We start from the raw sequence: 13,509 nt of genomic DNA on the forward strand, positions 1-13,509 counted from the left end.
TTTCCACGGGCCTCAGTTTCCCCATCTGTAAAGATGCACTAGATGACTTCTGAGATCCCTTTGGGCTCATGAAATGGATGGAGGAATCTCTTATTGGACCCTAAACTTTCCCCATCAGCTGGATGTTGGGCTCAGTGGTCTTTGATGCCCCGATATCAGCTCCATAGGACATGGATGAGTATTCTCATCTATAAAATGGGGGCATGTTAGCCCTGGGGCTGGCCCCATCGAACTGCTACAAGGCTCAAGCAATGTTATGTGTTATTACTGGTATCTGACTCTGTTCCTTACCAGAAGACAGGACTGTCCCGATCATCCTTCACTGTGTAGTACTCCTTGTCTGTTTCGATGGCTTTCGTTAAGCCAAAATCTCCGATCTTTACGCGGTGCTCGTTTTCAACGAGGACATTTCTCGCTGCCAGATCTCGGTGGACATACTGACAGGACCCCAGATAGTCCATCCCCTGAGGAAGGGAAAGAGAGTAAGGCTCCCATGCCATGTTCACCCAAAACGACCATCTGTACAGCCTGAAGGATTGTTTTTCTTCATTTTTTTTTAACTCAGAATGACACTTCAGAGGGGTAGCATGGCCTGGTAGACACAGGGCAGATGTGGAGTCAGGAAGACCTGTGTTCAAATCCCGCTTCTGTGAGATCCTGGGCATCATTTAACTTTCCAGGATCCCAGACAACTCTCTCAAACTACAATTTAGAGAGGGGTCATGATTCTGCATCAGGGGAAGGCATTTCACCCTAGTAATTCCCCACACTGATGAAGCCGTGGGTCATTAAGAGGACATGAACACGTAAAGTACTTTAGCTTCACTCTGATCTGCACAGAGCTTCCTTTCCTAAGAAAGTTCAGTACTCTATCCACTAATCCATGATGACCCCCTTTCCTACAGTGGCCCTGAGTTCAAATCCCAACTGCTATTCTGGACTACTGCCTTGACTGCCCTGTGGGCCCTTCTCCCATTGGTGAATTCTGCCCAGAACCACCATGTTAGGGCAGGGCCGCAGACCAGCAATTCCTGATCTTCCAGGGCAGGACCACTAAACCATACAGAGGGATCCCTGCAAGCCACAGGCTGACTTAGAAAAACACACATTTATAGATTTAAATTTTTTGTTTTTGTTGAATGGCTTTCAGTCATGTCCAACCCTCTGTGACCCCATTTGGGGATTTCTTGGCAGAGATCCTGGAGTGGTTTGTCATTTCCTTCTCCAGCTCATTTTACAGATGAGGAAACCGAGGCAAACAGAGTGAAGTGACTTGCCCAGGGTCACACAGCAAGTAAGTGAGGCCAGATTTGAACTCGGGAAGAGGAGTCTTCCCAGCTCCAGGACCAGTGCTCCGCACTATGGTGCCACCTAGCCGCCCGTCTGCCACACTGACAGCCCAGGGTTGTTTTGACGACCAAGTGACATGGCGTTTGTAAAGTGCTTAGCTCGGTGCCTGGCACATAGTAAGTGCTTGTAAACTAACTACAAGCTGTATGATCTTGGACAGGTCACCTACCCTCTTGGAGGCTCATTGACCGGCTAACCTAAGATCCTTTCTGGTTCTGAATCCAAAATCCCATCACCTTGTAAAAATAAAACCTCAAATGAGCAAGGTGAAAAACTGACAAGCCAAAACCTTCCCTGGACACAAAGGCAGCTGGGGGTGCCATAGCGCACAGAGTCAGGCTTGGAGTCAGGAAGACTTGAATTCAAATCCAGCCTCAAACATTTACTAGCTGTGTGACCCTGGGCAAGTCACTTCACCCTCACTTTCCTCGCCTGTCAAACGAGCTAGAGAAGGAAATGGCAAACCACTCTAGTATCTCTGCCAAGAAAACCCCAAGTGGAGTCGTGAAGAGTCAGACAAGACTGAAAAATGATTGAACAGCATTCCAGGAAAACAGGACACTGGGCCTGCCATTCTCAGGGGGCATCCAGTCCTTACCTTCCTCAAGGGGCCGCCTTCCTTACCTTACAAATCTGAACCGCATACTTCAGCTGCTGTTTGAGGTTGATTTTGTTCTTATTCCTAGGAAGATATTCCTTCAGGCTCCCAGAAGGCAGGAACTCCATAATCAGTTTAATCCTATTTCCTCCTGTTTAAAAAAAAAAAAAAAGCAAAAACATAAGAATTGAAGGTGGCAAATTGCTGCTGTTTAATTAACTCATTTTCCTGCTGGCTTCAAAATAAACCATGAAAAAAGGAGCCCAGATGACTGGCTTAGAAGTGAACTCTTCTTTAGATGATTAATTTTAAGGACATGTTACCAGTTATGAAGAGTCCATAGCCTTCGGACAACTGTAGGCCACTGGAAGGTAGGGCCTGTGTCTCTTGGGTACTTGAAGGAGCTATTTTGGTCTAGTGGAAAGTGTGGGCTCTAGAGCCGGGAAGGTCTGAGATCAAATCTCCTCTCAGACATTTTACTGATCCTTTTACCCAAGGTAAACTTCTTAACCCAGGAGCCTCAGTTTCCTCATCTATAAAATGAGCATAGCAACAGCCCTTACCTCACAGGGCCCAATGAGGATCAAATAAGAGAATTGGTCTTAGCCAGAAATGGCGGCATTGTCTTTGTGTCACACCTCCACCTGGCTCCAAGTGAAAAGCAATTCAGGTGGACGGGTGCTGACTATACGTGTTTTGAATGAATGGACAATGAGAAATCGAAGGCCAACAGCTTCCCTCTCTTGGTTATTTCGGATTTATCTTGTTTATAGTTTGTCTATACCAGCAGCCTCCAGGCCACATGTTGCCCTCTAGGCCCTTGGGTACAGCTTTTTGACTGAGTCCAAGTTTTACTGAACAAACCCTTTTATTAAGGGGACTCTACCCGAGGGTTTGCATGGCTTCTCCTCCAGTAGACTGTGAGTTCTTTCAGTGTCTTTTGCCTTTCCTTCTGTCCTCAGCGCTTAAGTGAAGTTCCTGGCATATAGTAGGTGCTTAATAAATGCTTATTTACTGACTCATGCACTGATATATCTCAAACCAAGAGTAAGAAAGTAGGCAAACATTGATTTGAGACCATCCAATGTGGTTGCTCTCAGATGAACACCACCAGTGGCCACGTGAGGTTATTAAAAATCTAGAAGCGCCCAGGGCTCTTCCTTTGCTTAGGGGAAGAAGCTGAAAGGACTGGGTACTGAAGGGAAGCCTGCTGGGTAAGAGGGCACCATTGCAGAGCGCTCCAGGCTCTGTGCTGAACGCTGCTCTGGACAAGGCTTGGGCCCTATGCCGGGAGAGAGGCCAGATTGACCAGCGGGCGGGAAGGCAGGCACCTGGCCTTGTCCAAAGCATGAAGCTCAGCTTCCTTTCCCCCTCCCCCCCATCCCAACTTCTAGCCCTGATGTCAGCCCAAGATGGCCCCACCCCACCCCCCAGGAAAGCCTCTCATACCATCCTCTGTACAAATCCCTTTGTATTTCACAATGTTTTCGTGATAAAGGTTCTTCAAGATCTCGATCTCCTTCTTCAGGTCTGCTATCTGGTTGCCCCCACTCTCTGGCTTCAGAGACTTGACTGCAACCTGCTCTCCGGTGTTGTCCCCCTCAGGGTCATACCTGCAGAGTTCAACTTTCCCAAAGTGGCCCTGGGTGGTGAGACAGATGGGGGGGGGAGCGGGAAGAGAGGGAGGGGAAGAGGGAGAGAAGGGGAGAAGGAAGAGGAAGAGGGAGAAGAGGAGGAGGAAAAGGGAGAAAGAGATAGGGGCAGGGAGAGAGAGGGATAGGGGAAGATGGAGAGAGGGACAGGGAGAGAGGGAGAGGGGAAAGGAGGAGGGAAAGGGGGAGAGGGACAGAGGGGTAGGGGAAGAGGAAGAGGGGAAGAAGGGAAAGGGAGGAGGGGGAGAGAGAAGAACAGGGAGAGGAAGAGAAGGAAGAGGGAGAGGGGAGAGGGGGAAAGGAGGAAGGAGAGGGGAAAGAAAGGAAAAGGGCAGAGAGGGAGAGGGCAGAGAAAGAGGGGGAGAGGGCAGAGGGCAGGTTCAGATTCAAGCTTATTTGCTGTTCTTCATACACAAGATTTCATCTCCCACCTCCACGCCTTTGCACTGGATGTCCCCCATGCCGGGAATGCACTCTCTCTTCACTTCTACCTCTATTCTAGAATCTCTGACTTCCTTCAAAATTCAGTTTCAGTCCCCTGTCAGAGACAGCGGCATAGAACACCTGAATCAGGAACACGTGAGTTCAAATCCAGTCTTCCTAACTGTGTAGATCTGGGCAAGTCACTTAACCTCTGACTGCTTCAATTTCTTCACCTGTAAAATGGGAATAATAACAACACCTCCCTCCCAGGGTTATTGTAAGGATCAAATGAAATAATAATTGTAAAGTGCTGAGCACAGTGCCGGGCACATGGCTAAGATGGTAAGCACTAAATAAATGCTGAAACCACTTCCACCAAGAGTCCAGCTCCTCCATTTTATCAAGTGACTTGCCTAGGGTCACAGAGCTAGTAGATGTCTGAGCCAAGATAAGAACTCCACTCTTCCTGCCTCCATTCCAACACTTCACCCACTAGCTGCCATCCCTAAGGAGACACTAGAGTTCATAGGTCACAGGACAGGATTCATTGGCCAGTAAGACCTTTTGGAGAAGTACCTCAGGATAGTGGAAAAAGCCCTGGTCTCGGAAGTGGGAGATCTGGGTTCCCGTCTTGATATCACCCTTTGCCAGCTGGATACCCTGAGGGGAGTCACTTATACACCTGCTCTCCCCACCTTCCATGGTTACTCTGAGTCCACAATAGTGATGGAGGACGAGGAAGCGTCCAGAGCATGAAAATGCTATTGAACAGAAGGTGCTCCTTCACAGCTGTGCATTTACCTCTCCCAAGTCACGGATCCTCTTCAAGAACCGCTTTTCAAAATGGGTGGGATCCACCTCAGTTGTCGGTTGTTTCTCTGAAAGAATGTCTGGGTCTAGAAAAGTATAAAAGGAAAGGCTTTGTTTTTAAGCTATTTGTGGTTTTGGTTTTTTTTTCCCCGATTTGGACACACGCTTTAACATGGACTCCAGGTCACTCATGCTCACAGGAGCAAATGTACCCTTAGCCAGCTTCCTGGTCGCCTGCTTAGCGTCGTCAGAGCAAGGAAGGACTTACTCTGCTCTTCTAGCTTATTGATGTCTCTCATGATGGCGCGGAAGAAGGGTCTCTGACTAGGGTCGTAGTTCATGCACTGCGTCATCAGGTCAGCCAGCTCCTTGCACGAGGGCGTGACCGGCATAACTCGACCTTCATAGAACCGCTCTTTCTGGAAGAAACAATGATGAGGGCCACGGATGAGGCATCAGAAGCAGCAAAGACCCAAGGGAAGCCCTGATCCACATTCTCACAGAAGGTTCCATTCATGCATTTGTTCCTCTGCATGCTAGCGCCTTGCCTTGGAGACGACTTCCCATTTACCCATGGAGATCCTGTATGTGGTACGAGCGCTCTACACCATTAGAAGCTGAGCTTTTTGGCGGCAGGCTGGGTCTTGCCTTTCTTTGTATCCCCAGCACTTAGCGTAACGTTCGGCACAAACGCTTGTTCACCAAACCCTTTCCCTTGAACCTCACAAGCAGCTTTGGGATGGGAAAGCACTGAAAACAGGGGGAGGCATTTCGAAGGCATACCACCAGCTGCTTTCCATTCACCATCCCAACTCCTTTCTAGGGGGAACTCAGAATTTAGCTCTGGAATCACTCAGGGTGTCATAGATGAACACTTGCATTCTCTTACCCAGATCCAGGCCTCCCCCTTACTTCCTAGACAATTACACACACACATGCCCTTCAAGCTTTCTTTTACATGTTTTCCCCTCACCTTAGAACTGAAACTCTTTCAGGACAAGGACATGCCTGGCACACAGTAAGTACATAATAAATGTTTATTGACTGACTGTCAGTAAGCCTATATCATTAGCAAGCTTGCTTGTATTTGCATCTATCTCACTTAGAATGGTGCCTGGTGCACAATAATGCTTCATCTATCTATTTACCTCTGCCAGCGTCTTATCTTTCAAGGGGATTTCTCCATTGTAGCAGATCTCCCAGAGGGTGGTGCCAAAACTCCATTTATCAGCAGCCACGCTCAGGTTCTTGGAGTCATCCACGCATTCTGGTGCAATCCACGGGATCCGTTCCACACACTCTGCCAAAAAATAAATAAATAAATGAATAAATGAAAAGATTCCCCCCAAACACAACACTGAAATTCTAGTTTCTGAAATGAATACCCTGAAACTGACTCGGGACGTCAGCAGAAGTCAGTGCTCCAGCCTGCCTCTGACACTCACTGGCCATGTGACCTGGGCATCTGAAAACCTGGAAAATCACTGACAGTAACTCCCTCCCAAGCCGTTGTTGCTGTTGTTGTTGTCGTCTTTCCTCTTCATCTTCATCATCTGTGTTGTCTTCTTTGTCATCTTCTTTGTTTTTTCATCATCTCCTTTGCCTTTGTCTTTTTCATCTTCTTCTTCTTTGCCTTCATCTTCTTTATCTTTGTCATCTTCATCATTGACTACTTTGTCTTCTTTGTCATTGTCTTCATCTTCTCCTCCTCCTCCTGCTCCTCCTTCCCCTTATTCTTCTTCCTCAGCCAATAACTCAGCCTCTGAGTGAAACTCAATACACATCTTGAAATCTCTCCTGCTCTCAAGCTCACACTAAAGTGTCCTTCCTCTTCTAAAGAGAGGGTCAGTATGATGACCTGACTGGCTCAGCCAGCCAAGTATTCTAAAAATAACAGCTCATGTTTCTATTGTGCTTTGAGATCACAGGGTGCCATCCCCTGCATTATCCAGAGTATCTAAGAATCTTCAAAGTCATTGAGTCCAGCCCCTTGTTTTATAGACCAGGAAATAGATGCTCAGGGAGGTGAAGTCACTTACCCAAGATCACATAGGTATCAAGATGGCAGAGCTAGCATTCAAACCCAGGTCCACTGACTCAAAATCTAGGACTCCACCAGGCTACATACACTGCCTCCCACTGAATCTCTTCTTGTTTGTTTGTTTTTGTTGTTTGGTAAGGCAATCAGGGTTAAGTGACTTGCCCAAGGTCACACAGCTAGTAAGTGTCAAGTGTCTGAGACTGGATTTCAACTCGGGTCCTCCTGACTCCAAGGCCAGAGCTCTATTCACTGCACCATCTAGCTACCCCTCTCCCACTGAATCCTTGTAGAAGCCTTGTGAAGTAGGTAGATTTCTTTGGGTTTTGTGTTTTTTTGCCCACATTTGTGATTTTGTTGGAGAGTTCCAATGGAAGCTGGTACCTCCCTGGTGACTTACAATCTTAGAGTCTTGTCTGGGGCCTTTGAGAGGTGAAGTCACTTGTACAGGGTCACACAGCCAGCATGTGACCTTGGCAAGTGTTGAACCCAAGCATTTCTGACTCCAAGCTCTACCTTCATTCCCAACACCATGCTGCCTCCCATGAGGTAGATGATGGCGAGTATTCTTATTTTCATTCTACAGATGAGGAAATTGAGGCTAATGATTTGTTGAGGCCCACATTTTTAGTTAAATGATGGAGCTACAATTTGAACCCAATCTTCCAGTCTTTACTAACTCCATCTAGACATCTTGAATCTCTACTTGGAGGTGAGGAGTAGAGGAAGGAAGTGATAAAGGGTAGAGAAATATAGGGAGAGAAGGGCTGGGGAAAGGTAGAGAAATGTACCATTTCATAAATAAGTTTACCCCGTTTGGTTGGTAATCTTTGAAGCAGGTAATCTTGGTGCCAAAGGCAATCCAGTCTACAAAGAGATCAGAACTTCCCTGCCTTGACATTTGGAAACTCACCTTTGACAAGCATATCTGTGCTCATGGGCTCAGACATCCACAACATAAAGATGGCAATCATCTACAGTGATGCAGAAAGCTCATAGAGTAGTTCACCTGTACGCCCTTCCTCTGTTCTATTTAATGCTATAACAATGGTCTGTGTGTGTGTGTCCGTGTGTGTGTCTGTCCATGTGTGTGTGTCCATGTGTATATCCGTGTGTGTGTGTCCATATGTATCTGTGTTTGTGTGTGTGTGTGTGTGGGGGGGGGTGTGTGATATCCCCCTGCCAGGTTATAACCTTGGCATATTTATCCTTTTAACTCCCCTGGTCCCAAAGCAGCACTCTGAATAGGAGCTCCTTGAACAAAGCCATTGTTTCACTCATTGTATTTGGAGCCCCAGCATCCAGAAGAACAATCCTTACTACATAGTAAGTACTTCAAAACTGCTCATTAAATTGAATTGAATTAATGGAATTGAATTCAAATTAATACGTGTTTACAAATAATTCAAATTGAATTAATTGAATTGAATTAAAATTATTCAAATATATGTATAAAAATAATTCTAATTCAATTATTTGGATTGAATTCAAATTAATATATGTGTGTACAAATGATTCAAATTGAATTGAATTCAATGATTTAAATATATTACATATGTATACAAATAATTCAAATTCAATTTATTGGACTGAATTAGTTGAAGACATGGGACCTGACCCATTTCCCAGCCTCATTCTGTGCAGGTTTTCACCTCAGTTTTGCTCTCTTCTGAGGCATCAGGGCATCAGAGGAGTCTAAACGGGACAAGTCAGCCTGTCCTCACTGTCTCCCAATCACAACCACCACCTTGAGCCTCTGATTGCACCATTTCCTGGGCTTCTGGGCATTTCATGAGGGCCTCTGACAAGGCACTTCATATTCATTGAAAGGACACATCCGCTGGGTCACTGGACTCAGGTCTGCTCTGCTGCCTAACTGGTCTACCATTTCCTCTTACAACACCATCGGGTTTAAAGAGAGCCAGCAGACAGGAGAAGCTACAGTGACTTTCAAAATGAACACAGCAAAGACATTATTCCAGGAGAAGTTGTTGACATGGCTTTTTTTTTGAGCCATCCCCCACCGCCACCCCAAAAGGAGGAAAAAGAAAACGATTCCCCACCCCCACCCTGAGCAGAAAGCTGAGCCACACCGGGCAGACATACCCTGTCGAGAGAGCACAGTGATGGGGATCCCGGGATCGCTGAGCTTGATGAAGGGGCTGCACTCACCATCCAGGCCCTCTCTGGCCAAGAGGACATTTTTGGCGCACACATTCCCATGGACCAAATCTTTGTCCTCCTGCAAAAGAGGAGAGACCCCCCACGGTGAGCAGGCCAACCCCGGACCAAACGATGAAGGCTGTCATCAGCTCCTCGGGACAGAAAGCCTCCAGGAAGTCTTGGAGACATTCTAGCTTGACTCTGCAAACTCAGTTGTTTTTTTCCCCCAGACAGTGGAGAATTGCTAAGCAGCAGGGGTGATGTGGTCGATCGAGGGCAGAACATGGAATCAAGAGGGCTTGGGGTCGAGTCTTGCCTCTGACAAATGCTGGATATTTGACCACAGATAGGTCATGTCACCTTAGACCAGAAGGATCAAGAGATCAGAGACTCAGAGCTGGAAAGGACCCAGAAGCCATCCAACCCCACCTCTTCTTCTCACTAAATAGGAAACTGAGGCCCAGAAAGGAGAATGTTTTCGGCTGCTACAGATGAGTTGTGGAGAAGGTGCCAACCCGAACAGGTAGAAAAAAATTCCTTGCTGAGAACTCTCTAAACCAAGGAACTTCCAAGTCAGGTTTTAATAAAAGCTAAAGATGAGAGAGGTCCAGGAGTCTTCCCAAGGACACAGGAAATGGCTGCTAGAATATGAAGCCCAGGCTCCTACTTGCATTCCTGAGTCCCTTCTTCCAGCCCATCAGGTTTCTGTTCTCCATTTCTCTCCACCTGCTTCCTTGTGAAATTATTCATATCTCCCATACCAGAAGTGGGCATCCCAGAGGGAAATACGCACAAACTATGCTCGCCCTTCTTGACTTCTCAGTGGCAGATTCCCCATTCTCTTCCCCCTTTATCTCCTTCCCAAGGTTGACACAACTGACTTCTGCAACCCCACCCTATCCCCATCCCCCGCTCAGCTCTATACCTGGCACTCAAATGCCTAAGTCCAGTTCTGGACCCACCACTAAGGTTTCTCCCTACATTCCCTGGCCGGTCTCTCCTCCTGACCATTCCCACCATGGATAGAGATGGTGAGGGCAAGGGCTTCTGGCCGCTGAACGCTGAGGAAGCCAGCTCAGGATGAACCTAATCGGTGTTTAGTCTTACCAAGTAACTCAGTGCACTGGCCAGCTGTTTGGCAACCTTGAATTTCCAAGGTGTGGTGAGGAGTTCACTTTTCCGATGCATGAAGAGGTCCAGGGGCCCAAACTCCATAAATTCCTCCACCATGATGTCTGAGGGCACAGAAAGGGCATGGCTGTTCAGATCCTACCCGTTCGCCTAGGCCAATCCCCACTCCTCCCCCAAGCCAATCACTGCTTCTTAGAAGACCAATAGCAGCTAATATTTCTCTAGAGTTTAATGGACATTGTCTCATTTCAACCTCACAACAACCCTGGAAGGGAAGTACGGTGTGATGTGATCGTCTCCATTTCACAGATGAAGCTGCTAAGGCTGCTTCACAGAGTTAAGTAACTAGCTCAGGGTCACAAAACTAGTAAGTGACTGAGAGAGGACTACAATGCACGTCTTCCTGCGCCAAATTTAATGGCTATCCACTGTGCAAGCAGACTATGTCTCTGGAGTACAAGGGGACAGAAAGAACTCTCACTGGACATCTGTGCTAGAGTGCCAGTTTCATGATGAAGCACCCATAAACTAAGACATTCAATGTCTCAGTTTCTCCATATGCAAATTAACAATAAATAACTGCCTTCCCATAACTCCTGGGAAGAGTGCAGGGATGCTATAGAAACAGCTGTGGAAATACAGAGAGAGAGAGAGAGAGAGAGAGAGAGAGAGAGAGAGAGACAGACAGACAGACAGACAGACAGACAGACAGACAGAGACAGAGAGACAAAGGCAGAGACAGAGACAATGAGAGACAGAGACAAAGAGACAAAGACAGAGAGAGACAATGAGAGACAGACAATGAGAGACAGAGACAGAGAGACAAAGACAGAGACAATGAGAGACAGAGACAATGAAAGACAGAGACAGAGACAATGAGAGACAGAGAGACAAAGACAGAGAAAGAGACAATGACAGACAGAGAGACAACGAGACAGACAGAGACAGACAGACAATGAGAGACAGAGACAGAGAGACAAAGACAGAGACAATGAAAGACAGAGACAGAGACAATGAGAGACAGAGAGACAGAGACAATGAGAGACAGAGAGACAAAGACAGAGAAAGAGATAATGACAGAGAGACAAAGACAGAGACAGAGAAAGAGACAATGACAGACAGAGACAGGAAGGGGGGGAGGAAAGGGGAGCAGCACAGACATACAAGAGAATGCGAGGGCTTGTCTCCGCCTCTCTTTCTTCTGTTTACCTTTGAATATTTCATAAAATCACAGATTTAGAGGAGGAAGGGACTTCCGCAACCATCTAGACCAACTTCCTCATTTCTACAGATGAGGAAACAGGGCCCCAAGAGGAAGATTCTGCCCCAGGCTCCCTCCCTCTCTGTCTCTGTTTAGATCTTCCTGCCTTCCTCTCTGTTCTCTCTTGCTTCCTTCTCTCTCTCTTTCTCTCTGTCTCTCTCTGTCTCTCTCTGTGTCTCTCTCTCTGTCTCTGTCTCTCTCTGTGTCTCTCTGTCTCTCTCTCTGTGTCTCTGTGTCTCTCTCTGCCTGTCTCTCTCTCTTTCTCTCTGTCTCTCTCTGCGTCTCTCTCTCTGTCTCCGTCTCTCTCTGTGTCCCTCTCTCTCTCTGTGTCTCTCTGTCTCTCTCTCTGTCTCTCTGTTCCTCTCTGTCTCTGTCTCTCTGACATACACACACATACACGCACACACACGGATGAAAGCTCAATAACTACAAGAGATTTCAGATGCCCTTTCACTTGATACTTCATTTTACAGAAGAGGAAACTTAAATTCAGGGAAGTTAAGTGACTTTCCTAGGGTTAAACCAGTACTAAATGGCAATGGTGGGATTTGAACCCAGGTCCTTTGATTCCAAATCCATTCTTCTTTCCTATGTATCAAAGTGTCTTTTGCTGATATTTTTTCTTTTTATATAACCTTCATTTCCAAATATCTACCCCTCCCTTCTCCTAACCAAGGAATCATTTCTTATAACGAACCACAAAAAAGGAGGGAAAAAGTCCACTCAATGGGCACATCCACTGTGAGTGAGAATGTACACACTGTTCCACCTCCATAGTCCCCCACCTCTCTGGCATCCTTTTCTAGTTGGTAAACACACCAGAACAGACACACTCGGAGTGCTGGAGCACCCCTCAAAGAAGCAAACTTACTTTCCACGTCCCGGACACAGACGCCATAGAGATACACAATGTGTTTATGGGAGACTTGTCTCATCATGCTGGCGGCCTCGAAGAAAGCCTGCTTGGAAATTTGAGAACTGGGGGTGAGGAGGAGAGAACCACACTGATCACAGCCGCTGGAAACCTCCTCCCCAAGCATGTTCCATGTGACCGCCCCCAGCATGCACACATGCATGTACATATATGCACATACATGCACGTGCACACACATGTTCTAGGATGAGGCTGCAGCCTGGTTTCAGGACATGCTGGAAGATTCTCACCGAGACACAATGCTCCTTTAAACCCACTTGTAGGGCAAAGGCCACCGGATATGCCACCTACAGATGGCCGAAGCTGCCTGGGAGACGAGCGAGGGGGAGAGCAGCCTTGGAGGACGTACTCACCAAAGAAATGTCCCTGTGGCTAGGGTCCAAGACTTTGAGAATCACTTTCATCTTTTTCTCATCGGAGCTGCCTTCTTCATCCTTGTAGTCCAGGGTCCCTGAGTAGATCTGGGTCCGAGTGCCTCGTCCCATGTGCTCTCCCTAAACAAAGCCAAAGGGACAAGGGAGGGAGCTCAGAAATCAGAGAAGGCCAGGGGTGCCGGCCTGAACAGTACTGGAGGAGAAGCAAGGGCCAGAGCCAGGGTTGCCGGCCGGGAGGGCTCGACAAAACCCAGGGGGGCAAAGGGGCCTCAGCACTGCTAATCCCCATGGTGCCTTGAGAACAAAACTTCTACAGAGAAAAGACCTCGTGGGCAAATGCCCAGCCTCAAAGAGAGCAACGCCCACACCACCCTCACCCTCCACAACTCTGTGTACCTTGAAATAACCAGTGACCCAACGGAATGAAATTCTGACTCAATCCTACTTCACGAAATGCTTCCTAGCTCTGTCCATTCCATTAATGTGAATTAGGGAGGGGAAGAGAAGGCATAAGCAGTCATATTTCACCTACTACCTGCCAGGCTTGTGCTAAGCCCTTTAACAAATATCATCCCATTTGATCCCCACAATAACCCTGTGGGGTAGGTTAGTATCCCCATTTTTAAGCTGAAGAAACTGAGGTGGACAGAAGTTAAGTGACTTGCCCAGGGTCACGCAGCCAGTAAATGCCTAAGGCTGAATTTGAACTTTTGCTTCCTGTGTGACATGGGCAAGCTGCTTCCACTCCCCGGGCCTCAGTTTCCTCATCTGTAAA

General features: G+C 47.3%; 1 protein-coding gene across 6 annotated transcripts in view; it reads right to left on the reverse strand.

The window, feature by feature from the left end:
* The window catches only part of JAK1 (Janus kinase 1), a 142,985-nt gene that overhangs the window by 4,304 nt on the left and 125,172 nt on the right, over positions 1-13,509 (reverse strand). For all 6 annotated transcript variants that reach the window (XM_020993023.2, XM_078156688.1, XM_020993024.2 and 3 more), the window contains 10 exons: positions 12,714-12,854; positions 12,298-12,385; positions 10,142-10,269; positions 8,978-9,113; positions 5,982-6,133; positions 5,102-5,252; positions 4,825-4,919; positions 3,398-3,590; positions 1,975-2,099; positions 292-464 (listed from right to left, as the gene is read on the reverse strand). In XM_020993023.2, coding sequence (XP_020848682.1) covers positions 292-464; positions 1,975-2,099; positions 3,398-3,590; positions 4,825-4,919; positions 5,102-5,252; positions 5,982-6,133; positions 8,978-9,113; positions 10,142-10,269; positions 12,298-12,385; positions 12,714-12,854 — 1,382 coding nt within the window. The remainder of the gene's footprint in view (positions 1-291; positions 465-1,974; positions 2,100-3,397; positions 3,591-4,824; positions 4,920-5,101; positions 5,253-5,981; positions 6,134-8,977; positions 9,114-10,141; positions 10,270-12,297; positions 12,386-12,713; positions 12,855-13,509) is intronic.

This window comes from Phascolarctos cinereus, unplaced genomic scaffold, assembly GCF_003287225.1.
Source record: "Phascolarctos cinereus isolate Bilbo 61053 unplaced genomic scaffold, phaCin_HiC Scaffold_5;HRSCAF=322, whole genome shotgun sequence".
In the NCBI taxonomy this organism is placed as follows: domain Eukaryota; kingdom Metazoa; phylum Chordata; class Mammalia; order Diprotodontia; family Phascolarctidae; genus Phascolarctos; species Phascolarctos cinereus.